This window comes from Salarias fasciatus, chromosome 12 (genome assembly GCF_902148845.1).
Source record: "Salarias fasciatus chromosome 12, fSalaFa1.1, whole genome shotgun sequence".
Taxonomy (NCBI): Eukaryota; Metazoa; Chordata; class Actinopteri; order Blenniiformes; family Blenniidae; genus Salarias; species Salarias fasciatus.
This window is the reverse complement of record NC_043756.1, coordinates 24,759,012-24,785,553: the sequence shown is the minus strand read 5'-3', so window position 1 is coordinate 24,785,553 and position 26,542 is coordinate 24,759,012. Positions and strand designations below refer to the sequence as shown.

Here is a 26,542-nt window from a genome sequence, read left to right as displayed (position 1 = left end):
AAAATAACGAAGCCACCAACATTAGCACCATCTGGAACAAAATGCAGCAGAACGCCAGATCCATTTGCTCCACGTCAACACAGCAGGTCTCATATGAAACTAGAAAAACTGTGCTTTCAGAAATGAAAACCTGCAGAATATCTTCTGAGGCGAAAACCTCCCATTCCTCCCAAAGACCTCAGTGAGGACTTTGTCATGTCTCCACCTGTAGCACCCGTCTGCGAGGGCTTTTGGGCAGCTGGTCAAAATGTGGTTCAGTGTGCAGAGTCTTGCGCCACACTGACTACAGGATGCCTCTTGCCCCTTGCCCCAGATCTTCAAATTGCTTGGTGTGGGTGGGAGATCAGCCACAGCGCGCAGCAGGAAGTTCAGCTTGCCTTGGTCAGTCCCCCAGAGCTCCTTCCAAGACAGTGGTCTCTCAAGTACCCCCTCCCACTGCATCCAGCGCGTCTAGGAGCCCAGCCCCGCTGCTTTAATTCGACAGTCTTCTTCTGCTGTCTCCCGCACCCTTTGCACCACCAATTCCCTTCTGCCTTTTGTGTTGCTTTTCGACCAGCTCTTGACACTATAGTTGCCAAGCCCTAGCTGTCCCCAACACACAGTGTCCATGATTTCTTGATGCCTCCAATAGGCTTCTGCTTCCTTCACTCGCTGCTTCAAGGGGTTTCCACTTCCTGCCACAGTTAATCGCAGTGCTTGCATGCCTGACTTTTGTGTCCCTGGAGACTAAAAGCATGCACTGTCCTTGCCTTGGTGGCTTTAAATTCTTCTATGACAGAGGAGCATGGTAACCGGAGAACTGATGACTTGCTGTAGAGGTTGACTGAGCTGAATGCTGGAGGGACGCCCAGCCATTTCCGGATAAACCTGTTACAGACTCTCTCCATTGCTTATATTCTGGTCATAGGGAAGTCATAGAGCAGAAACGGCCACTGGAGTCTTGGTATGATGCCATGCTGGAAGCATCACACCTTGAACCTGCCCAGCAACGGACACTTGTCGATTCTCCTCAGTCACTCCATTAGTTGGGCTGAGGTGTCCTCGAAGTTAGCCTTGTCCTTCAGAGTACTGTCATAGCTCTTCCCCAAGCATCGGATTCTCTCCTCCTGAATAGCTGGAATCTCTGACCCCTGGATGCTAAAGGTGTTATCTGACAAACTTCCCTTCAAAAGGCACAAGCTCCTGGATTTTCCAGGCTTGAACTGCATACGGGCCCAGGTGGCCATCTTCTCCAGAGAACTCAGGACCCATCGCGTCCCGAGAATAGATGGGGTCATCACAGTGATGTCATCCATGGTGGCTCTGCAGGCTGGGTGCCTTGTCCCATCACTTGCCATTGGTCCTTTGCTCTATGACACTCTGGCTTTGAGGAGCAGGTTCATAGCTGCCACAAACAGGGGGACTGATATGGTGCAGCCAGCCATGATCCCTTTTTCAAGCCTCTGCCACTTGGTGGTAAAATCCTGCACACTAAACCTCATCTGTAGCGAGTCCATATGGGACGTCACCAGATTGATGACCTCTGGTGGTACTTGGTAATGCTCCAATGCCTTGCAGATGAGTTGGTGTGGTACGTTGGTGGATGCCTTGGCAAGATCTAGCCAGATCACTGAGACAGTCTTCTTGTTCCTCTTCGCTTCCTTGATGATCTGGCTGATTACCAATGTGTGCTCCAGGCACCCAGAGTAACCCGGTACTCCTCCATTCTGGACACTTACGTCGACATAGCCGTTGATAAGTAAGTATGAGGTTAACCTTCTAGCAATAACTGCCCAGAAGACCTTCCCCCAACGTCCAGCAGAGAAATCTCTCTGAACTGGTCGAAGCTTGATGAATTCAGCTCCTTAGGAATGAAGTAGCCCTCTGCGAGTGTCCACAGCCGGGGTTCGGGGAACAGACTGTTGAAGAATGATTTCCTCTGCCGGCGCTTCTCCTTCTGTCTTCTCCGGATTACCTCTGCCCTCTGCAACTGGAGTAGGTTTCTCCGCACCTCAGTGCTTCCTTTTCCTGATGTTCGGCTCCCCAACACCTCTTCTTAAGTGCTCACAGGTCTTGACGCATTTCCGCAATGCGGCGTTGCCTTCTGCTGGGGCCTGATAGCTGTTTGTCAGGCTTTCCTCCCTTGACTCCAAATCTGTCGTAGCATGCTTGATACACTGTCCACCAAAGTCTTGATCTTGTTTACAGCATTCCCTTTCAAGGTGTTGTCAAGGCTGATGCTGAGGTCTTCATCCAATTGAGCCCACCTGTGGTCCGTGGCTGATGGTAGGTTCAACCGCGGCTTCTTCACCAAGTCCTCCACACTATGGGTTTCTTGGCTCCTCCTTATGCTCGGAGCAGGTTCAGCTAGGAGGTCCTGAGCACTGTGGTGTGCCTCCTGACTCTGGTCCTCCTTCAACTGACAAACAGAGCTAACAAACTCTGACTGCAATTTTTTCACTTTAAAGGTGCATTAAGGAATTGGCACATTTTATGCGAAACAGCACCCCCTGCAGGCCTTGGGCGTAATGCAGCTTAGTGAAAAACTTGTCCCTGTGGCTTGCGTGCACGGAAGAGGGGAACTCCTTCCTCGCTCGTTTAGTAGCGCTCAAGTAAAATTTAAGTTTCTTTTACCTGGTGGAGTCTGTGCTGGAGTTGTGGCAGTGCTAGAAGCCAGTCTTTTCTTACTTTCTGGAAGCTCCTGCTCAGTTGTTGCTCACTAAGCATCTGGCGGAGTAATGGCGGACAAAATGAAACCTAACCAGCCGGAGCGCGCATTACGTCATTCCTTTCAAATTCTCCCCAAAAAAACTCTGGTGCCAGCCTGGCACTGCAACTTTCAAGTGACAATTTAACGCTGTTAGAGGTACTTCTAATGAATATGTCAGGGCACATTGTACACATCATTAAAATGTGTAACATATTTATAGTGGAAAATAAGTATTTTTAAGGTTGTAAAACTCCTTAATGCACCTTTAAGAACCGAGTTTTGCTCTTTAACTAATAATAATTGTCCACAAATACTCCTCTGTCCATTAAACAACAATTTATGGGGGAGTCCGGTGGGACCGCAGGGTGTGATGGCTGCACACTAGTTTCGCTCCTGAAACCCACCATTAATTTCATAACTTTTCGAAACATACACTTCATGTAAAGTCGGGATTTTGACAGTTTTTGTTTTAAGGGATACTTTTTCAAAGCTTCATACCCCTTCGACGATGTCTGGCGGTGCTAAATCGAATTTTTTTAAGGGAGCTGCCGCTACGAGGCTAACTACGAGGAAGCTAGCTAGCAACCATGCTAACAACACACCGACACAGCAGCCTCCGGAACACACAGAATTGTCGCCTGCACTGACGGAAGACGATTCTTCAGCTGACGGGAAGAATGCAAAGTCTGAAAGTGCGATTATGTTTGAAGAGATGAGAGGAATGCATGCTACGCTGCTACGCGTTGCTACGGATGTAGCCGCCATAAAAGAAACAACAAAAGAACTGAAGGATGCAGTGGAGAATGTGCAGACGCGGCTCGGAGAAGCAGAAGGGCGCATATCGGAGCTGGAGGATGCAAACGCTCAAGCGGGGCCTAAGGTGGATGAGTGTGAGAAGAAGGTGCAGCTGTTATGGTCCCGAGTGGAGGACTTGGAGAATAGAGGCTGAAGAAATAACGTCCGAATCATTGGTTTGAAGGAGCGCTTGGAACAATCCGGTAAAATGGCTCAATACGTGGAGAAGATTTTGGTGGATGCCCTCGGTTTTACTGGGGGTGAATTTGAGATTGAACGTGCACATCGAATCCCCGCACCAATCCCCGATTTGGATAAGCCACCCAGGCCTGTGATCGTGCGCTTTCTTCGCTCTTCTGCAAGAGATAGCGTTCTCCAGTTGGCAAGAGAGAAGCGAGGGTTTGAATGGGAAGGGGGAAAGCTGTCAATATTCGAGGATGTCACAAAGGAACTGGCGGATAAGAGGAAAGCATTTGCCCCAGCGAAGAAGCGTCTCCGGGAGCTTCAAATTAAGCACAGAATGATCTACCCGGCTACTCTTGTTTTTACATGGGATGGCCAGAAGAAAACGTTTTCCAACGGGAAAGATGCGGACAGATTCCTTCAACATGCGTGATTCAAAATATAGGAAGTGTATGAAGACCTACAAACTTTAAGGTAACAGTGGAGGGGGAAGGGAAGTGGATGATGTGTGCAGCCGTCAGTCAAAAGGGGACTTCCTCACGGACCAAGGAAAGATTTCCCTCCAGCCGGACTGTGAGTCGGTTTGGTATGGGTGGGTGGGGGGTGGGGGGGAGGGGGGGGGGGGGTGTTCAGCGGTGTTCTACGCTGGGGTGTGTTGTATTGTTCATGTTTGTCAGACAGCAGTTTGAATTGGGCCAATATTTTATTTATTTTGCCATTGCCTTTATATTTTTTGATGAGTACCAGATTTATGTTTGTTGCACACTATGACGGGGTATATTAATATAACATCGTGAAACATAAAGGGATGTGGGAACCCAATTAAAAGGAGGAAGGTTCTGACATATTTAAAATCTAAAAATACAGACATAGCATTTATCCAGGAGTCTCATATTGTGGGAGAAGAAGAGGCAAAGAAATTTAGAAGAGATTGGGTGGGAACAGTGTATCATAGCTCATACTCTAGTAAACAAAATGGTGTCATGATTCTCATACTTAAAAAATTGAATTTTATTTTGATTAAAAAGTACAATGATAACGAAGGTCGTGTAATATGTGTGGAAGCACTGGTTAATGGTATTAGAGTTATACTATGTAATATATACGCACCAAATAAAGAGAATCCCGAGTTTTTCCACATAGTCAACAGTATAATAGGAAATGGAGGAGGACAGGTTATCTTAGCTGGAGACTTCAACCAGGTGATGGATGGAATGATTGATAAAAGTAAGACAAAAGGTCAACCTACACCCAGGGACAGAGAGGCAATTCACATGTTAGCAGAGGACATTAGTTTGGTAGATATATGGAGACTGGTGAATCCTTCCACAAGAGATTACACATTTTATTCTCATTGTCATAAATCATACTCAAGAATTGATTTCTTTTTAATTTCCAAAACTCTAGTTGACTCGGTGGTGGGTTGTGAAATTGGAGCCATAGCACTCAGTGATCATTCTGCAGTAGAGTTACACATTAACTTAAATACAGATAAAGTAAAAAAGGGACGTTGGAGACTAAACACAATACTCATTCAGGATAAATTATTTGGTGATCAGTTATCAGAGGATCTCAAAATGTTCTTTGATATTAATATGGGTTCCACAGACAAAGTTGCAACTGTATGGGAAGCATCTAAAGCATATATAAGGGGTAAGATCATTGCCCATGCCTCTAAAATGAGGAAAGATCACCAGGAAAAAGCAAAGAAGTTGGATGTAGAAATTCATAAACTAGAGAAGGAGCTGGCAAAACAATTTTCTGAGGAGAAATACCAAACAATCTGTAAAATGAAATATCAGTTAAATGATATCCATAATAAAAAAGCTGAATATGCATTATTTCGACTCAAAACAAAATTCTACGAGGGAGGTGAAAAGCATGGTAAAATATTGGCGAGACAATTAAAACAACAAGACAGTTTGAATAATATAACAATGATCAAAAAACATAATAAGATGATTACGTCAACAAAAGAAATAAATCTAATTTTTAAAACATTTTATGAAGATCTGTATCAGTCAATGGGGATTGTTAGTGAAGAAGACATGGAACAATTTTTCTCAGGTTTAGAGTTTCCAACCCTTACTGGAGAACAAAAAGAAAAATTGGATGCCCCTATAACAGAGGAGGAGATTAGAGTAGCAATCTTGAGTATGAAAAATGGGAAATCGCCGGGCCTCGACGGTTTTCCTATAGAATACTATAAGAAATATATAGACATTTTGACACCAGTTTTACATAAAGTTTACTTAGAAGCATTTGATCTGGGCTCATTGCCAAGTTCATTTAATGAGGCACTGATATCTTTAATTCCTAAAAAAGAGCGAGATGTTTCAGACCCTGCAAATTACCGACCTGTAAGCCTCTTAGGAGTAGACTGCAAAATTTTAACAAAGATATTTGCTCTACGCCTAGAAAACATACTATCTACTATTATTAATGGCGATCAGGTTGGGTTCATGAAGAACAGGTTCTCAGGGGATAATATGAGGAGACTCATCCATATTATGCATAAAAGTAGAACGAGCCTGGATCCGATCGCGGCCTTCTCCCTTGATGCGGAGAAGGCCTTTGACCGGGTGGAATGGGGCTTCCTTATGAAGGTCCTCATGCGGTTTGGTTTTGGGCCTGTATTCTGTCACTGGGTGGCGACCATATATTCCAACCCAAGGGCAAGAGTTTTGACGAATGGATTATTGTCCAACCTTTTTGATCTCTCCCGGGGCATGAGACAAGGATGTAGCCTGTCTCCATTGCTTTTCACAGTATTCTTAGAGCCACTTGCCTTAAAAATTCGAGCTGATAAAAACATCAAGGGTGTGGAATTGGGAGGAAGTGAACATAAATTATTTCTATATGCTGATGACATATTAGCAGTGCTATCCGACCCAGAGCACTCTTTACCTGCTTTACTCACATGTGTAGAATCATTTTCAAGAATTTCGGGCTACAAGATTAACTGGAGCAAATCTGAAAGCATGCCTTTATCACCAACATGTTATTCTCGACATGTTACTGCCTTCAATTTTAAATGGTTGTCATCAGGCATGAAGTATCTTGGAATACTCTTGAATCCAAATTTAGAAGAAATGATGGCAACTAATATGAACCCTCTCCTTCGGAAAATAAAAACGAACTTGGAAAAATGGGGAAAATTGAAATTATCACTTTGGGGCAAAATTAATGTAATTAAAATGGTGGTTACCCCACAGTTCAATTATGTATCCATGATGTTACCGGTGAAGATACCCACAGAAATACTAATACAATTTGAAACGATGGTGAAACAATTTTTGTGGGATATGAAGAGACCTAGGGTCAATTTAAAGAAAATGTGGGCTCCGAGAGACATTGGAGGAATGGCTCTTCCAAATGTGAAATTGTACAACCTCGCTTTTGAAATGTCAAGAATTGTAAAGCATTGGACAAAAACTGAATCTGACTCTAATTGGATTAAAATTGAAAAGGAATGGGTGGACCCATTCACACCTATGGACTTCTTATCCCAGGAGACGAATATAAACAAACCAGATCTTCAGAGCAACCCTGGTCAGGGGCCAAAAGTATAATCTGTTTTTCTGACCAAACCAACAAACGAAAAAGGAAAAAATTGCTCAATTTTCCTTTTTTCGTTTTCAACCAAAAAACGAAAAAACGGTTTTTTCTTTCTCAATTCAAAACCAAAAACAAAACCAACACAAGCAAATTACGGCCGAATTTTGTTTTTTGGATTTCAATTTTTCGTTTTTTCGTTTCAGGTCTCAAAACGAAAAAACGGAAGCACGTGACCCCTGACGTCACGGGTCAAATGGACTCCCTACCAAAATAAAAGCCTTACCAATAAATGGGCAATAAAAGATAAATTGCGTTAAATAGCGTTTTTATTTTTGCACAGCATTTATTGCATACACTACTAGGCTTGTAATAATGTTAGAAAATAATAATAATTTTTATTATTAACAACAATGCTTGTGGTGTAGCTACACAAAAGCCAAATTTAAAAAGTTGCATGTGGCATACAATGATGCATTTAGGCTTCTAATGAAGGTCCCTCAGTGGACCAGTGCAAGCCAGTTGTTTGTGAAAAATAATGTCAGAACACTGAATGCTGTTATTAGAAATTTTATTTTTAAGTTTATTAAGCGACTTATGGACTCTGATAATAAAATTATTCAAGCTTCTGTCAAACCTGGGCAGAGCAGTGTCTGGTACACTTCTGTGCTCTGGAGACACTGGAGGGAGTGTTTAGTTTATATGTGTAGTGCTCTTTTTCTGTTTTGTTGCTGTTTATAGTATTTGTGTGTAATTTTATGAACCATTTCGAGTCTGGAATAAAGAATGAAGAAAGAAGAAAGAGGAGCATGCCACTGTTTGTCCATAGGAGCATATGAACATTGTAAGATCCTTATGGCCCGAACGCACTGGACACGGAAGCGTAGCGGAGGCGACGCGCGCGCCGCGAACTTCTCCGCGCAGGCGCTTGGCTGTTCGTATTGGAGGCTATCTGCTGCCTGCGCTCTCCGCCTTTTCACACATCGACTGTACTCAGCTGGATCCGTCTGCTCTCGGTTTTCCTCTGTCTCGCTCTGCCAGGATGGATGTGTGTGTTTTGGTGATCTGTGGAGAGACTTTTTCTCCTCCTGTCCTCTTTTTTTCTGCATCACGCGAATCTCTGTCGCTGTGTGTGTGTGTGTGTGTGTGTGTGTGTGTGTGTGTGTGTGTGTGTGTGTGTTTGATTGGGTGCATATGTGCATGTCTGTTTGTGTGTGTGTGTCCATCTCTCTTGTGATTAGACCCGGTGACAGACGGACAAGCAACAGCGTAACTAATCGTCATTTAATTTTTTTATTTTGAAAATTGACCGGATTCTCTTGCCTTTTCTGTTTCCGACTTCCTGTCTGGTCCGATCTGCTTGATCCAGCTTGACAATTGCCGCTCTCAGCGCCCGTGGCTCGCGTGAAAAATAGAACGAAGCGGAGCGGGCGCGCTGCAGAGCGTGAGCCGCGGCGCGCGTGGCGCTCCCCTGCGTGTTGTGTGCGGCCAGTCAGATAGGACATGGGAGGCGATCAGAAGTGCCGTGCGCGCGTCCAGTGCGTTCGGGCCGTCAGTCCCTCAACTGAATACTGGATGTTCTTCTAAATTGGCTCACACTGCCATCTACTGGGCGAAAAAGGGAAACGTTTCTCATCAGCACACGCCATGCAGCTGACATGTCACAAAGTTAAAATGACCGTATTTTATGATCAACAGACATGTCACACTTATTGAAAAGGCGAACACTTAAAGATCTCGCGTCCGCGAATTAGATGTATGCAGGCCAGGCAGCAGACCTGTAATCATTATTATTATTGTAATTATTCTCATAGTAGTAGTAGTAGTAGTAGTAGTGGTATTGTTGTTAATAATAATAATAATTATTATTATTATTTTCCAACATTATTACAAGCCTAGTAGTGTATGCAATAAATGCTGTGCAAAAATAAAAACGCTATTTAACGCAATTTATCTTTAATTGCCCATTTATTAGTAAGGCTTTTATTTTGGTAGGGAGTCCATTTGACCCGTGACGTCAGGGGTCACGTGCTTCCGTTTTTTCGTTTTGAGACCTGAAACGAAAAAACGAAAAATTGAAATCCAAAAAACAAAATTCGGCCGTAATTTGCTTGTGTTGGTTTTGTTTTTGGTTTTGAATTGAGAAAGAAAAAACCGTTTTTTCGTTTTTTGGTTGAAAACGAAAAAAGGAAAATTGAGCAATTTTTTCCATTTTTGTTTGTTGGTTTGGTCAGAAAAACAGATTATACTTTTGGCCCCTGACCAACCCTGTTCTCAATTACTCAAAGTATGTTTGGAGAGAGCTGCATAAATTGTGTGGAGCGTCACATTTGAGACAATCTTATGCCACGTTATGGTATAACTCAGCAGTACGGATTGGCAAAAGAGCTATTTTTTGGAAAGAGTGGATTGATAAAGGAACTCATATAATAAGTGATCTTTATAAAGATGGGGTGTTTATGTCATTTGAGGAAATTATTCAAACATATGGAGTAGAAAGAAGGGGTAACTTTTGGAGATATTTACAATTAAGGGACTGCATCATAAAAGGAAATTTTAAGAGGGAAACAAATTTGATTGTAGAATTCTGTGAATTGCCGTGTAAAGCGCATAGGGCAGCTGTTGTATATAAATTGTTTAATAATCTAAAAAAAGGTATATGTGAAAACCTGAGAACGGTATGGCAAAGGGATTTAGGATGTACTATAAATAAGGAAGAATGGGATAAAATATTGTTGCATTCTTGTAAATTTGTCAAAGAGGCTAAAGGGAAATTCATTCAGTATAAACTAATACATAGATGGTATCTAACACCCTCCAAACTCCAAAGAATGGGAATTATGCAAAATGATAACTGCTGGAAATGTCATTCCGCTACTGGAACTTTTATGCATGCTATTTGGGAATGCAACAAGGTTTATCCTTTTTGGGAAAAAGTTTTACTTCAGATAGGGGCGTGGCTTGGGATGACGGTGCCAAGGTCACCAAAATTATGTCTGTTGGGGGATAAATCAGTAATTCCAGGTATATCTAAATGTAAATATGTGGTTGTAAAAGTGGGGATAATTACAGCAGCTCGGGTAATCTTGAGTGTGTGGAAGAATCCTTCTGCTCCAGAGTTTAGCAGGTGGAAAGAAAATATGCAGAAAATTGTAACATATGGAAAATTATTGGCTAGAGTGAATAATGACATGGATAACTTTGTTGAATCCTGGGCTCAGATTTTTGAAACATCTTAACCATTTTAGATACGGTGAAGTACTCATTTTGTATGTTAGTTTGGCCACATTTTGTATTGTTCACTGCTGTCTGTTTTTGTTTGTCTTGTTCTAAGCTGTGAAAAAGAAATAAAAACTTGAATTACAAAAAAAAACAATTTATGTATTATTTGTTTTTGATTCAGAAGTGTACTCATAATGCTGGGACAATTTTGTTCCCCTTCTGTTGTAAATCTCTTAGTAAATCAATCAATCTGTCTGTCTGCCTGCATTTATATATTATATCACAAAATTAAGATCAACTTCTTCAAATGTTTTACTTGTATTTCTGAAGATTAAAAAGTATTGATGTAACAAGTGTTTGTACGTGTGTGTACATGTATATGTGTGTGTGTGCGTGTGTGTGCGTGTGTATGTGTGTGTGTGTGTGTGTGTGTGTGTGTGTGTGTGTGTGTGTGTGTGTGTGTGTGTGTGTGTGTACGTGTACGTGTGTGTACGTGTGCTTGTGTGCTCATGTGCATTTTTATATGAACCTCCTGCATTGTGTTCCTGATAAATTATTCCCTAACACAAAGCCTCTCTTTTTGTCTTTGTGCACTGAGGCTTGGAAGAAGACTAGTGTCACACAGTCCTTGAGAGGAGCTCCAAAAGGTCAGTTAACCATCTGAGGCTTAGCTGAGACATGAAGTCTGGATTTGATTGTCTAGACATTATTTACATGGCCACTAGGGGGCGCTTGATTTTAAAACATACCCCATGGTTGACTTGTTGATCTAACTTGGTGGTCTGTCAATAAGAATGTGTTCTACACTTAGTAATTCTGGAGACCACTCTTTTGTGGTCTTGGTCTCATCTCAGTCTCAGATCTTTTGGTCTCTCATGTCTCGGACTGGCCAAGCGTCTTGAAGGGATTTGTGATTTGCTGCTGGTGGTAATTTTTAAGGTGGCGCTTAATTATTCTTCAATTTCAGCGCATTTATGTTGCAGCTCTTCCAGCAGGGATGACCAGCAGGATTGATTTTGAACAAAAGTTTTATTTTTAGGCCAACTTGCCAACATTTTACAGAAAAACTTTTCTCACAGGCAGCTCGTTAACCGAGCCTCTGCGGTAACACAGCACCTTGTACCTTGGTGAGGCACTCAAAACAATTAAAAATTCGCAATTTTTCCAGAAATGAAGAAATAACAGACATAAAAAAAAAAAATAATCAAATGTGGAGTATCTGTGAACCTCATCCAATATAAAACATATTTGACCCGTGTAGTTTTTTCCTTTGATTGGCAACAAAAATAACTTCAAATTTATAGAATTGTCCAAATCTCTCACACTAACATAATGTCCAAATATCTTACACGTAAATAACTTTATCACACTTAAATCATGTGTATTCATCTCGTGTTGGGCAAGTTACTTTTAAAAAGTAATTAGTTATAGTTATTAGTGACTTCTTCAAAAAGGTAACTGAGTTACGATATTTTAAAAGTAACTTATTACAAGGCAAAGTAACTATCGCATTACTTTAGAAAACGTGTTTAAATATGTCAAAGAATTTGGATTCCCTTTTAATGAAACTTTAAGATCATGTTCAAGTATTGATTATAAAACTGAATATATGATTAATGAAATAAATGAATACTTGATAATAAATTACAAACAGGAGACACTACATTCATCTAAATTATTCAAACACTGCTGTGTGATAGTATGAGATAAGACACCAATTAAATTTAATTTCTAACTGTAGATAGCATTTCTACATCTATTGGCATAGATCTATGTCATGGGGGGGCAGTTTATAGTCATGTCAGTCCTTAACAGCACTCAAGAGACGATCCTCAAACAGTGTAGAAATAGCGGTCTTGTAATTGTCACACATACCTGATGTCAACATTTAAAGTGAGTTCAGACATAAGACCTTCTCTGTCTCTGTGTTCTTGTGCCTGGAGTTGAATACAGTCTCATATTTATACTACAGCTGAACACAGCACGGTGCTGATGTTCTACAACTCATGTAAGATGGAAAAAAAAAAAATTTTTTGGGGGGGTCTCGGTCTCCAGCTAAACCAATCTTGGTCTGTCTTGGAAGTCTACTGTCTTCTCCATTAAGTGTATTCATTGTAGGGATTTCACTTCATTGAAGGGTCCCCCAGGGATCTATCCTGGGACCGATCTTTTTTGCTGTGTATCTCCTCCCACTTGGAGAGATCTTTCAGTGTCATGGTATGCCTTATCATCTGTACGCCGATGACATGCCAGTCAATAAGAACAGCACTGCCCCCTGAGAAATGGAAAGAGCCACTTTCTGAAATCTAGATTTGATTCATAGTGTTCTGCTCGAGTACAGTTCTTGGCTTGGTTTGTCTGAACCACTCCCAGCATTTCGGTCCACAGCCGCCCTCTCTAAACCTGGACTCTTTACCATTCACTTTCAATCAATCGCCCTGCAGAATCAGACCAGGAGCAAGACCTGCTAGCATCCGACCACATTCTGGACCTCTTCATCCTGCAACACTCCTCAAAATATTTCATTTTCTCATATATTAGTCTAAAAAAGCAAAACATCTGGATGTGGTGTTTCAGGGTTCTCCCTGGTCAGCTGTGACCACGGCCATCAGGAGTCAACATATACCCCTTTCCCACTGGCCAAAAACTGCTAATACCCGGCTCCTCACAGGAGTGGGAAAGGGTTTATTCGTCATTTTGTCTCGGGCTTTAATCGGCTCGCCTCCGCTCGGCTTGACTATAAAAGGCAGACCCGGGTCAGCGCGATAATTTCTGTGATGATGTCGCCGTAGCGTGGCTACGTTAGCACACTAGTTGTTTTTGGACACAGTGTGAGATAACCTTCATCAAGACGACCCAACATTGGCAAGATAGTGAGATCAGAGAGCTTCTCCTGACCCATGGGGAAGAGGAGATTCGTCGACTCCTCTCCACGGTTTACCTCGCCATGCTCCGCCGCGCTGATGATGTCATCAACGTGGGACACCATCAGCGCAGGAAAACGCAGCATGCAGGCGATCAGACCCGGGTCTGTAGGCAGTGGGACAGGAGGCAGCTCTGATTGTTAGCGGGTCGACCCGCTATAGTTTCAGAGGGAAAGGGGAACTAGCGAGGAGTGAATCCCGCTAAAGTCTTGTTGTTTTGATGTGACCACAACTATGTTCAAATGTCAGCACTGATCACACAAATGAGACGCCCACTGGATGTTGAGCATTGGCATGGCAGTTCCCATTCACACACACATTCACACACCGATGGAGGCGGCAAAGCGAGGAGCTCAGTCCGCTCAGTCTGGGGTTCAGTATCTTGCTCAAGGACACTTCAACATGTGGACAGACTGGGGAGATAGGTCTGTACCAACCGAGCCACTATGAAATCCATCCCTCCTGACATGGACTCTGAAATGGACCGAAGAGGACAGAACCCAAAGGTTGAACCCCATCGGGTTCCTGTAACTGTGGTGTCTGGTTCCTGGTTCCTGAAGCTCCACAGCAGAGCTCAGGTTAGAACGAAGCAGCTCGGTGGAATCCAGGTTTACGTTGACGGGTAACGACTGGACTCCACAGACTGAACGGAGATCCTTCCGATCACCACATAAACACAGCAGTGGGAGCAGGCCAGAGCCGGAGCTCCTCCTGTCAGCAGCAGCTCCGCTTCTCCTCCCTCCTCTGATTCTGCATGCAGGAGAAAAAAATGTAAAAACTCCTCCTGGACGTCCTCCATCTGCTTCTTTCTTCCTCACTACCTCCTTTGGCCTGCGTCCTCTGCTGTCACACACCATACATCTCTCTGCAGCCAGCATCCCTTTCTCCACCTCCTCCTCCCCAGAAGAAGAAAAACAGTTTGCTCAGACATGGCAGTGACGCCCTCAGATGACTGGAGCTGGAGTGTCTCCCACCGCTGTCCCGCCTGTCTGCAGGCTGGCTTCGAAAAATTACACTGTCTCCTCACACCATTTTCCACAAACACCATCAGCAAACAAAGACTGCACACACACACACACACACACACAAACAGAAAAGAAGGGCGCTTGTTGTTGATTGCCTTCACTGAGCTGCACAGAATCAAGGAGAACTGGATTCAATATTCCTCAGAGGAGGAAGAGGAGGATGGATGAAGGAGGAGGAAACACTCCTTTATCCACCTCTCCTGAACACAGCATGCGGAATGTCAACACACGCGCGCGCGCACGCACACACACACACACACACACACACACACACACACACACACACACACACACACACACATACAAGGAGGCTGGATGGTGTATGAGGTGTAATGGTGGAGGCAGTCTTCTTTGTGGCCTGCACACCTGCATCTACAGGGCTCTACAGGGCTCTGCCTGGCTCTACCAGGTTCTACCGGGCCTGCACGGCTCTACCGCGCTCTACCGGGCCTGCACGGCGCAGCGGCAGACAGACAGACAGACAGACAGCAGCCTGGGAGCGGATGGAGATGAGGATGAAGAGGCTACCGTCTTCAGACAAAGCTCGGCGCCTCACCTTGTCTCCGCGGTGCTTCTTGGCGGCCGGCGTGTCGTCATGCTGCCGCCTGACAACAATAGCGCCTCCGCCGCTGCTCTTAACTCCACAATCCAGTGCGCTTCTGTGGCTGCAGGCAGGCCCGGGTCCGTGCGTCCCGCCGTTATGGTTGTTGTTGTTATTATTGTTGTTGTTGTTGCTGGCGTGTTCTGCGGCGGTCCGGGAGTCCGGCGCTGCACAGCGGCAGTGTCCGGGGCCGTCGCGGCACGGATGATGCTCAGGCAGGGAGGAGGAGGAGGAGGAGGAGGGGAGGAAGACGGAGGGAGGAGGAGGATGATGATGATGAGGGGGAGGAGGAGGAGGAGGAGAACCATCGCCGGGCTTCTCCTTCCTCGCCCGGCCAGGCGGTGCGTCTCTGTCCCTCTTCCAGCCCCGGATCACGTTCTTCCCTTTCCGCTCCTCCTTGGGTTTGGCGCACGCGGCGGCAGCCGCGGCCGCCTCCGGGCCGCCTCCGCCGTCCGTGTCTCGGCCGAGAGCCGAGATCATCCCCGAGCCTTCTCCGCTGCGTCCTTGAGCCTCCCGACGCTGCTGCCGCTGCGCACCGGCTCCGGAACACGCCTCACCGCTGCGGCGCAACGCCACAGCCGCCGGCGCCGCTGCCCCCGGCTCCAGCTCCGGCTCCCAGCCGCCTAGGCTGCGCTTACAGGCGTTTTGTCCTCGGCTCAGACCCTCCTCCGCCAGGTCTCCGGGTCTGGAGCGAGGGCAGGGTAGCGTGTCTGTCGGCTGAGGCAGAGGAGGAGGCGCTCGGTGTCGGTGACAGCTCCCTGCAGTCAGTCAGCAGTCCTCCATTCTCCTCCGCTCTCAGCGAACGGCTCATCTCCACCACACAACTTGTCTCCTTTGTTGATTTTCACAATAATCAGCATTCAAGTCATTATCAGAGCGGCAGACAGCTGCAGTGTGTACAGCAGGCATATATATATGTATATATATATATATATATATATATATATATATATATATATATATATATATATATATATATATATATATATATATATATATATAAAGAAATACAAAAACTCCTTAATTCACCATCAAAGGAAGAGACAAAGAACAACACACACAGGCACACACTCCTAGGGTCACCAATGGACTATGCACAACTTCACCACTTCCTGAACTTCAGGAGGCTCCAGGTGTCCCTGACTTCTGTCACAACAACAGTAATGGTCAGACACACCTGCATTAATCAGCTCATCCTATCATGAAAGACAGGAAATAAGGAGCCTCCTGAAGTTCAGGAAGTGGTTTAGTTGTGCATAGAGCCCATTAACCTCAGCAGGATTTGAACCCTGACCTTCTTAAGAGCACTCACCACTGGCCCAGTGAACTGCTGTTTGACACTCACTGTTACAACTGTGAGAACCCATTCGTGTTCTACTGAATCCGATTGGATGAACAGCTCTTCCACACCTAATGGAGTCTGGTTTTTACACTTTTTCAGAGATTCACAGTATTTGTAACTGACGGTGTTTCAAGTTTTTGAACAACATACAAAAAACAACAGTCTCTGATTTCCCTGGCCATCCAACTGTGCTCACCTCACAGCTTCTCCAAGGGGACCCATGTCTACCTCAAAGTGCTGTCCAAGAATTATCCTTTAAATCCTTAATGCGTTTGTTAAAAAAAAAATATTCGACTCAAGAAGCCCTTTATTGTAAACAGAACATGAACTTGTACTTTGCTCCTTAAACATTTTTAATTGTAAAAATACTTTAAGTAATCATCCTTTACAACAGTAACCCTTTGTTAAATCAAACAATCCTTCACAACAGGAACTTTTTGAAAGGTTGGTTTATTTGGAGTGAAATCATCCTTACAACAGGATATCTTTCAAAACAGCACATTTTGACTATAAGCATCCATCAAAACAGTTACATTTTGAGTTTATTTTGAGTGAAATCTTTCCATGAAACAATATACTTAAATCATCCTTTAAATCTGTAAATCATGTAGGATACTTTATTTTGAGTGAAATCTTTCCATGAAACAATATACTTAAATCATCCTTTAAATCTGTAAATCATGTAGGATACTTGTCTTGAACTACTATATGTATATTTTAAAGCAGGTGGCAGAGGACTCTGTCCATAAAAGGAACAGCCCTCGCAGTGTTGTTCGGTTCTTCAATTTGTTCTCGATCGGGACACTAACCCCGTGTTTCCACCGGATGTGGTGAACACAACTGCATTCACGCGACAAATGAAATTTTCCAATTTTCCATCAACCTGCCAAGTGGTTTGTTTGTAAGTCTGCCTTTCTGTCCGTCTGTCTGTTAGCAAAGAGGTGTCAAACATATTTTAGTTCAAGTGCCATACAGGTCAATTTTATCTGGAGTGGACCAGGCAGGTACTTCAATAATAATGATTGAATTTTAACTTTACTAGTTTTTCTTATTGTTGCACAGAGAGTATGTGATGAAAATGTCTATGCAATGACAATGTTGTAATTGGCACTCTATAAATAAAACTGAATTTAATTGAATTGTTATCTACAAAAATTTCTCCTTTAACTGTTGCATCATGCGTATTTTGGTTTTGACAGCCTGGTGAACATGCACATACACGCGCACACGCACACACGAAATCGCACTGAGTATGAGCGAGAAGAAAAGGCTATATGTGTCTTAATACTTACTCTAGTCTACGTTAACTTTGTCAGTCATGGTTACTGAATTACTTCTCATCCTTAATCAGAAAGAAACTGTCTGACAGGAAGTGTCATGCAAATATTACAGTTCTTGAAAAAAAGTTCTCACAAAGACAAAGCTAACGACAGAGACGAGACTTCTCTTGACGTTTTATTCATCTCTAGTCGTGACAGCACAGCGGCACAAAAATTAGACGTTACCTACAAAGTTACAGGCTTCATTACAAATACCCGAATATATTAATCAGTTCGTAAAATCTGAAGCCTAGAAAATGTTTTTTTTTTTTTTTAAATACACTGCTGTTCAACAAACTGTATGCCAGTTACAAGACAAGATAATTCATGTCACTCTCTTCCTGATTCGTGCCGGAAGTGGGCGTTCTTGTTTACATTCTTCTCTGTTGGTGTGAGCCGGAGCTGCTAACATCCTCCCCGCAAAAAATGGCTCAATGCTGAAGCATCTTCTTTATTTATTATAAATTTTATCTTGTATTTATTTATTCCTGTCATGGCTGCTGCTCGGTGCGGCTGTCTCTGTGTGCCTTTGCCGCTCGTCCTCCTGCTGCTGCTGCTGCGGTGGCCGGGGCTGCGTGTCGCCGCGGAACAGGTCGCTCTGGTTGAGGTTCTGTTGGAGCAGCGGCCCGGTGTCAGCGCCCTGCTCCAGGGGGAGGTGATGGAGCCCGACGGGGGCTCCGAGTACCGGGACGAGGTGGGAGAGGAGCTGGAGGGAGACCTGGTTCTGGTGAGTCGGTAATTATAAGGCGGAAATGTGAGCTTATGCGTCAACAAGCGAGGGGCTTATGACAGGACGACAGGATGCAGGAATATAATGATGATGCTGATGTTGATAATAATATCACAAGATAAACACAAAGAGGCTCAGCCATTCACACTTGCAGTCAGTCGAGTGAAAGATTAGCTTGTATTTTATGTTTGTAGAAACCCTACATAGAGAACATGCAAACTCCTTGGAGAAAGGACCAAAATTCATGAGTCAAATAATGGAAGTGTGCAGTAACATAAGAGTGCTGACTACTCTAACATGCAGCTGCAGAAAACATCTGGGTTATTTTGTGTATTGCTTGGATCTGGGGCAAATCTTCTGGGGGACAAGCATACCTCAGCCTGGAGTCACGTGAGCGCTGGCTTTACAGGGGTTGGGGGGTCAGACCCTGCTTTCTTGATTTTTATTGTCAAAGTGATTGACTTGAAGTGAGAGCAGATACTAAGTAAAATGTCAATTCTCACAAGTAGGCAGGCCTTCATTTGTTCCACAGTTGACCTTTTCATTATTAATTAAAATGAGATATTACTCCCGACAAGCCAGCATTTCCATTAAACCCAGACATTCATTTCAAGAAAAATGTCTGTCCAAAAGGAAGGAGGAAACCAAGACTCTTCTAGAAACTATTCTCATAGCAAATTCACCCATAGTGCAAATAGAACATTAAAAAGTGCAGCGTCTTTACATATTCACAGCAGGCGGTGTCAAATTCCCAGCAGCAACACCCACAGGGTGCAAAAATAACTCCAAAAAGCACCTTCGCGTGCACATCAGTCAGGTTTTTTTCCATTTTGAAAAGGCAGTATCTAGGTCAGATACTCGATCCCAGACCAACTCTTTGTAACATGTTTGACTCCACTCCATTATCTAAAAATTGACTTTTTTTTACCCAGTCAATACACATTTTCCTATCATATTTCAAATCCAATATGTAGACTTGGAAACTTTCCACCACCTGATCTTGTTCACACACTCAATGCTGCTTCTTTAGAAGTAGGACAGAAGTGACGTCTGGTTAGTAAACCCATGATATAACAGTTTTCTGGCCTCAGGTTCAGGACGAGCAGACACAGGTCGTCAGGGGACTTGATGAGGAGAGCAACAAGAACCAGGAGCCGTGGATCGGCGTGGTGCCCGTGGAGATGGACGACAGCAAAGCCTCCACTGGAAACCAGGAGTCCTTTGCTGATGCAATGGTCAATAAAGTGAGAGAAGTATTTTCAGTCTTTATTTATTTATTTAACATTTATTTATAGAGGAGTATTATCATCCACTTCCCAAATTCACCAAATTCCTCCACTGAAAATATTAGATGTGAATCAGTTATGATATATATATATATATTGTACTGAAGGCTTCATAAATCCTCGACTTTCTCTGTGTTTAAGATGAAACGAGCCTTGGTGCTCGGAGCTTCGGCGCTGATCATTCTGGCACTCAACCGAAACACCGTCAGTGAGGTAAACATACACTAAAAACGACCCTCCCATTATTCATTTATTCTTAGTTTCCCTACCCGTTGCCACTGCAGAAGTCAATCAAACCTTTGTTTTGATGCATTCGTCACTGAATTTACATTGAAACATCACTCATTGCTCCTTTTTTTAAACCTAGTTAATTATCCTGCATCCTCAATGTTTTGTATTGGAATATATGTAGTGATTATACAGGAACTTACTTAGATGAACTGAAAAATGTTCTGTGCATAAAAAGAAGAGCCATCAACTGAGTAATTTACTTAAAAAATATGTAATCTTTGGAAATATTCCATGCCTTTATAACTGTACATCACTCACTGATGACCACTGTCATATTAATGCTGACTGGTTTATATATGAAGGTTTTCTAATGACTGAAAATACAAATCTTCATTAATGAGTAGAGGTTGTCCAGTTGATGTATGAACTGTGAAAAATATCCCTCCTTTTCTTGCTGCAGATGGATTTGTCTCAGGTTCTGTCCAAGCCCATTATTGTGATCCAGACATCAGAAAATGTCACCAAGCTGATTGGAGCTTTGCTCAGGTACTGGAAATCTCATGAGCAGACATCCAGCTGGTAGAAAATGATGAAACCCAGCTTACTGATCCTGTGTGCTCCACTGAATGCACTCTGGCGTTTAGTGTGGGGCTTATTTATAGAGCTCACTGTTTATTATTTAATGTGGAATTCCTTTGTTAAGGACAAGGCTGCACGGTGGCGTGGTGGTTAGCGCTCTTGCCTCACAGCAAGAAGGTCCTGGGTTCAAATACCGGCCGGGGCTCGGGGCCTTTCTGTGTGGAGTTTGCATGTTCTCCCCGTGTGTGCGTGGGTTCCCTCCGGGTACTCCGGCTTCCTCCCACGGTCCAAAAACATGCATGGTAGTTGAATGAATGAATGAATGAATGGTTGTTTGTCTCTACATGTCAGCCCTGCGACAGACTGGCGACCTGTCCAGGGTGTACCCCGCCTTCGCCCACAGCAGCTGGGATTGGCTCCAGCCACCCGCGACCCGAAAGGGAGCAGCGGCAGAAAATGAATGAAAAATTAAATGAATGTCGTATTTGTATTGTAACTTGTGCTTTAAACTGTCTTTGGTCTAGATCAGAGGTGTCCAACATAAGGCCTGTGGGCCAAAACTGGCCCACAAAAAGCAAATATCAAACATTTTAAAGAAAGTAGGAATTTTCTTCATCAAATTTCTCAAAAGTAGCAGACACAACACAACACTGAGACCTGAGTATCAAACTAGTCTCAAAGCCATGCTGTCAGGGTTAGTTTGTAAACATGTCGACGATGTTGAAGAGCCTGCAAGATTTGACAGTCGCACACCTCAAGCCATCCCCCCTAACCTCCTCCTACTCCAATCAGTGCTTGGCCCAACGCCACACCCCCACAAACGTGACTGCGCGTCTCACGGGTTGTCCGCGGCAATGCCCTGTCTTCATTGTTTTCAATGGGACCCCGCTCCAAGCCTAGGGTGACCATACGTCCTCTTTTACCCAGACATGTCCACTTTTTACGTCCTATCTGGGGCGTCCGGGCGGGGTTTTTAAATTTAAGGAGATGTCCGGGGTTCACTGTTTCTCATAACACATAAACGTAAATTGACCAGCGCTTTGCACACAATACTATGATACTTTGTTGCACGACATAATTACCGAGAGGCGGGCTTGTGAGCCGCGTGCTCACACACACACACACACACACACACACACACACACACACACACACACACACACACACACACACACACACACACACACACAGACGGAGCAGACATGGCTGTTCAGACACCGGAGCACGGCATCTGATTGGTTTCTTAAGAGCGGTCCACGCCTTACGATTGGTCGGAGTTTTTACAGTCCTGTGGCTGTTAAAGTTGTCAGATTTTTCCTGCACCTTTTTCCGTACACAGAATGTATTGACTTCTCCCAGGGGCCAAGGAGCATTTCACTCAGTATGACAAAAAGTGCTTTTGGACAACATCGCCTACCCTAGCTTTAAGGCTCATGTAAATCCTGTCATTCACAGTAGTATCGATGCTTTTCTCCTGGTGTTTCATGGCCTCTGAACTTTTCACAGGGGCCTGCAGGCCACCGCCAGAATCACATACAGAACCATCCTGCATGACGACCTGGTGAGCTGAGTGGAGACAGTGTGTTTTCCAATTTGTTAGCGCCCCCCAGTGGCACCTGTGCAGGTGACACACTGAGCATGCTGCTGTGTTGTTCGGGCAGGGAGCCACGCTCACGCTCTGGTCCAGCTGCGGGCGATCCAGAGGCGGCCGATACGGGGAGTGGCAGGGGGTCATCTGCACGGGGGAGAGCAACTCGCAGGTCCAGGTGGGGAAACAAAACTGCAAACACTCGACATCAGTAACGTGAGGACTGAGAAATGGCCTTGATTTCACACATCCATTCATGTCTATGGAGAATACAGCCAGTCCCGTCTTGTTCATCCATCATTCAGCTGTAGAAGTTTCCAGGACCACTCTCCAGGTTCCTGACACCAGCTCCTCCTCTCTGTTATAGAAGTACCTGCAGCAGCTGTGGGACACCGTCCTCCTGGTGGCGCTCATCCTCTGCACGGGAGTCATCGTTCAGGCCCGCTGGCAGTACCACGACCAACAGCTCAACGACAACCTGGAGGTACTCCAGCTTTTCCCACTGATATCCTCACAGGAGGCAGGCACTGAAGACACGGGGATATGAAGGCTCAGTTCAGTATGTACTTTAATCTCCTGGATTTTATACAGCAGAGGTGTCACAGTTAATTTATAGGACACACAGCGTGATGTGATCTCAGTTGGGTTACATGGAATCATATCAGCCTGTAAATACCAACACATTCTAAATTTCTCTTTGCTTTTTTTTCCAAAAAATAAAATATCATCTGAAAATGATTTCCAATCTAGTTTTGTTTGGTCACTTTAAAAAAAAAAAAACAACAGAACTGGTTTCCATCTACACATTAAGATATAATGAAAACACAACAATGAAAACAACACATGAATATTTAAATATATAAAAAACAAACAATAAAAAGCTATGCACATGACTCTAAAACCCGATTTTTAAAACTCCAAACAAAAATGTGTTACAATGCAGGATTAAAATCTGTATTTGGGTCAGCTTTAATCTGATTTTAAAGACGAAGTGAAGGGAATCATCTGTGATTTTCCTCGAACTGAAGAAATGCAAGAACCAAGTTGAAGGGTTATCCAAGTATTGGGGCTTTAAAGAGGAAAAACGTTGTGGTTGTGCTGCCTCCTGGTGGACAACAGGAAGAGCAACAACACACTGAAAGAGTCAGACTGTGATGTAACTGTGTTTTCATTGGAAACCAGAGTTGAGAGGTCACAGACGACCCAGTCTCATGTTGGGAGGGCCAGACCGGGAAAATGGTGCCGATGAAATGTAATTGTAACTAATTCTAGTAAATTAAAACCACCATTTATTTAATTGAAAGACTTACTGTAAAAATTCTATATAATGTAGCTGTCATGAAGACAAAAGAAAATAAAATAAGCTATAATGAATGACTATAATTGATGAAATGAAAGCTGAGCTTTACTTGCATAAAATAAATTGATCTGATGTGTATCGTCATTCAGCAGAGGTGAAAGAACGATCCCTGCATTTTTCATCAGACTGAGCCTCGGGCATTTGAACACAGCGTGACGTTCTGCTGTGTTCTCTCAGCTCCTTCCTAAACAGGACGTCCTGAAGACGATGTCCTCCCTGAAGATCAGGACGTACCGCCAGCCCAAACCCTGGTGCGACTCCACACAGCCACTGGAGACCGACAACTGCGCCGTGTGTCTGGAGCCGTTCAACAACAACCAAGTGAGCCGCCGCACACACAGCCAGGGACAGAAACCGTCATCTCTTCAATGCTGCACATTTAGTTTAAATAAACAATGCCTTCCAAACAAAAACAACCATGGCTCCACTGAGCTGTGCGTGTATCATAAACAGTATGTGAGACAGTGTAGATACCAGTGTGTTATGAATTTTACTGCAGAAAAGAAAAATGACATGAAAGTGCCTTCAGTTTCCCGGTCTACGGGGAGGACCGCCGCTGCTGCACTGATTGTGTGTGTGTTCTTTTTCAGTGTCTGCGTGTGCTGCCGTGTCTCCACGAGTACCACCGAGACTGTGTGGACCCCTGGCTGCTGCTGCAGCACACCTGCCCGCTGTGTAAACGCAGCATCTTCAGTGAGTGCACAACTGTGCACAAGCACAGACACACTCAAAAACAGTGATTGCACGTGCATGTGGATAGTTTGACTGAAACCTCTCCTCTTCTTCTCTCCCCTCCAGGTAGCGTCTGTAAAGACAGTTAACAGCCATTTCTCCTCCAACTTCTGGGAATCAAGTCTCAGCCGTGTTAACACGCTAGTAGCTTTTTTTTTTTTTTTTTTTTTGTACTGACCTCAACACTTCCGGTTTTCAGCAGTGAATTGTGGGAACAAGCATACATCTGTTACAGTAGTTTTAAGGTGTTTTTCAGTCTCACGGTTGTCTCCGTAGGAGTAGGACAAGTCCTCAGTAGGCGGGACTATTTTGTGGGACACAGGGTGGAACGGATTCAGAAAGAAAAGAAAAGGTACAAGAGGTATTTGCAAACTGGGGACGGACTCTTTTCCAAAGGGGATTCGAAGACGTAACATTGTACAAAAGCTTCCTTGAGACTAATAAACAGCCCGGCGTTCAGGACTGTGGAGCAGCCGGGTTGTCTCCACAACACTCTGAAGCCCTCTGGTACTGCTGTGGGCGAACAGCACCTCTTCCTGGGATCTTGCTACGATACAACAGTGGAAACATTTGTCTGTGAAGCAGTGAAAATATGACTTTTTTTGTTTTGTGTGTGTGTGTGTGAGAAACAACAAATCGACGACCTCAGCTGGTATTTATTGAGTCAGCGCTCTGTGCAGAACCAATCAGTGTTTCCCGGACTGAAGCATGGACACGTTGACCGCCTGTTTAACGTCCCCGAGCCGCCACCTTCAGGTCAAACCAGGTCAGCAGACGAACCTCGGCCCTCAGCCACTTATTAGTTTAGCTGTGGAGGTTCTGTAGATGAAGTTGTGGAGTCGGTGTGTACCAGTGGACAATACGTGGTGATTGGTGTGTGCGAGTGTATCCCGAGCAGAGAAGCCCCAAAACACAAAAATACGTCTTGATTTTCAGAGCTTGAGGTTTGTCAAAGGAGAAAACAAGTGAGGAAATGGATTTATGTGAAAGTTTATTCCCCAAATTTGGATTTTTTTTACTCAATTTGTTCATTTGAAGTCAAAATTTTACCTCCATTTTCAACATTTGGACTTTATCCTTCAAATTATTTTATCTATTTTCTCAGTTTCAATTTGATTTTCAAACTTTTTCACTTTGTTTTCAGATTTAGTGCATTACTCTTTAAATTTTGGCTTTTTCTCTACATTTTGACTCAGTTACTGCACTTTGTTCGCTCAGACTCAGCTGGAAACATTTCTCTTACTTGTCCAAATAATGATTAGTTTCAACCTGTTTCTTAAAACTATTTTACTCCAAATATTTTGACTTTGTTGTTAAACTCCATTGTTCACTGACTGTTAAAGCTTAAAAATTCTTTACTTTATTCTCAACCTTTCAGCTGTTTTTCATATTATGACCTTTTTTAACCCAATTTTAACTTTATTTATAAACTTTTGACCCAACCTGAGTATGTCAGTTCCTCAGTTCCTAAAGATTTTGCCATCAAAATAACAAGTTTTAACAAAATTTCTTCTTCATTCTCATGATTACTACTCAGAAAAGTCTGAAAATGTGGCTTCATGCTCAGATTTTCTGAAGCTGTTTGTCTTCTTTTCTGTCGTTTTTACTTCTGTGGACTTCATTTTGGTTGAACAGGTAGTTTGAAGATGTTGAGGAGGCTCCTCTGATGGATTTCCATCCATTCCTTCTGCTTCTGTTTTTTTCCCCATCCTTCCGGCAAGTTCTCTAAATCCAAGCAGCTCTGGTGAAACCTGTTTTCCTCCACGTCTTCCTCGTCTCTTCCTGCTGGCTGTGTCCTCTTGGATTTCATGTCCAAGTTGTGCACGCTGTCACAGCTGCTGCATGCTAAAGGGAAATGTTACACCATGACTCTGAATGACCGTGACAGGGAGAGAAGAGATGGTGTACTTATTGTACAATAAAATGTGCTATTATTGTTGGCTTTTTTCTGTCTTTTTTTTTTTTTTTTTAGTCATTTTTCTTACTCCCGACTACTTGTTTCACAGTGTGAAAAATATACAGTTCAACATTAACTCAAAAGAAGGAAACAGAAATGTGTGTATCGGAGCTTCAAATATAGACATTTGCAACAGAAACTTAATATAAAAGACAAATTAGTATAGCATAAAGGTCGTGTCTGTTATTTCAGGCAAATTTCTAATGATTAAAATGTTACAGGTTCACATTTTACTGCATTGTTGATGCATGGCACTCTGCCCTGTGCAATGCTTTCTGTCATACTGGTACCTGTAATTAAAGACAAAACTCAGAAAATGTCCAGCATTGAAAACTGTAGGCCTATTGTCCGGGCAAGTCTGTCAATAGAAGTGTTGGAAAAAATTCTTTTAGACATTTCCCCAGCTGAACCTGATCCAACCAGC

At 43.6% G+C, this 26,542-nt stretch overlaps 2 protein-coding genes across 2 annotated transcripts in view; one reads left to right on the top strand and one right to left on the bottom strand.

Annotated features, from left to right (window-relative positions):
- LOC115398099 (zinc finger protein 608-like) overlaps positions 1 to 15,805 on the bottom strand; it is a 49,401-nt gene extending 33,596 nt beyond the window's left edge. The window contains 3 exon segments of the mRNA XM_030104742.1: positions 14,950 to 15,052; positions 15,197 to 15,642; positions 15,644 to 15,805. Of these exon segments, the coding sequence (XP_029960602.1) occupies positions 14,950 to 15,052; positions 15,197 to 15,642; positions 15,644 to 15,805 (711 nt within the window).
- A 2,246-nt stretch (positions 15,806 to 18,051) lies between these two features.
- LOC115398171 (RING finger protein 215-like) lies at positions 18,052 to 26,084 on the top strand. Its single transcript, XM_030104832.1, has 10 exons — positions 18,052 to 18,382; positions 19,477 to 19,629; positions 19,813 to 19,884; positions 20,363 to 20,448; positions 21,988 to 22,042; positions 22,143 to 22,247; positions 22,437 to 22,553; positions 23,607 to 23,750; positions 24,020 to 24,122; positions 24,228 to 26,084. The coding sequence occupies exons 1-10, from the start codon at positions 18,149 to 18,151 to the stop codon at positions 24,248 to 24,250; spliced, it is 1,092 nt and encodes a 363-aa protein (XP_029960692.1). The 5' UTR covers positions 18,052 to 18,148; the 3' UTR covers positions 24,251 to 26,084.
- The last annotated feature ends 458 nt before the right edge of the window (positions 26,085 to 26,542 follow it).

Excerpts from the sequence above, each read along its gene's own strand:
- LOC115398171 (XM_030104832.1), top strand. The coding sequence starts at position 18,149 with ATGGCTGCTGCTCGGTGCGGCTGTCTCTGTGTGCCTTTGCCGCTCGTC. Across the intron at positions 18,383-19,476 it reads TGGAGGGAGACCTGGTTCTG|GTTCAGGACGAGCAGACACA; the intron begins GTGAGTCGGTAA and ends TTCTGGCCTCAG. Across the intron at positions 24,123-24,227 it reads GTGTAAACGCAGCATCTTCA|GTAGCGTCTGTAAAGACAGT; the intron begins GTGAGTGCACAA and ends TCTCCCCTCCAG.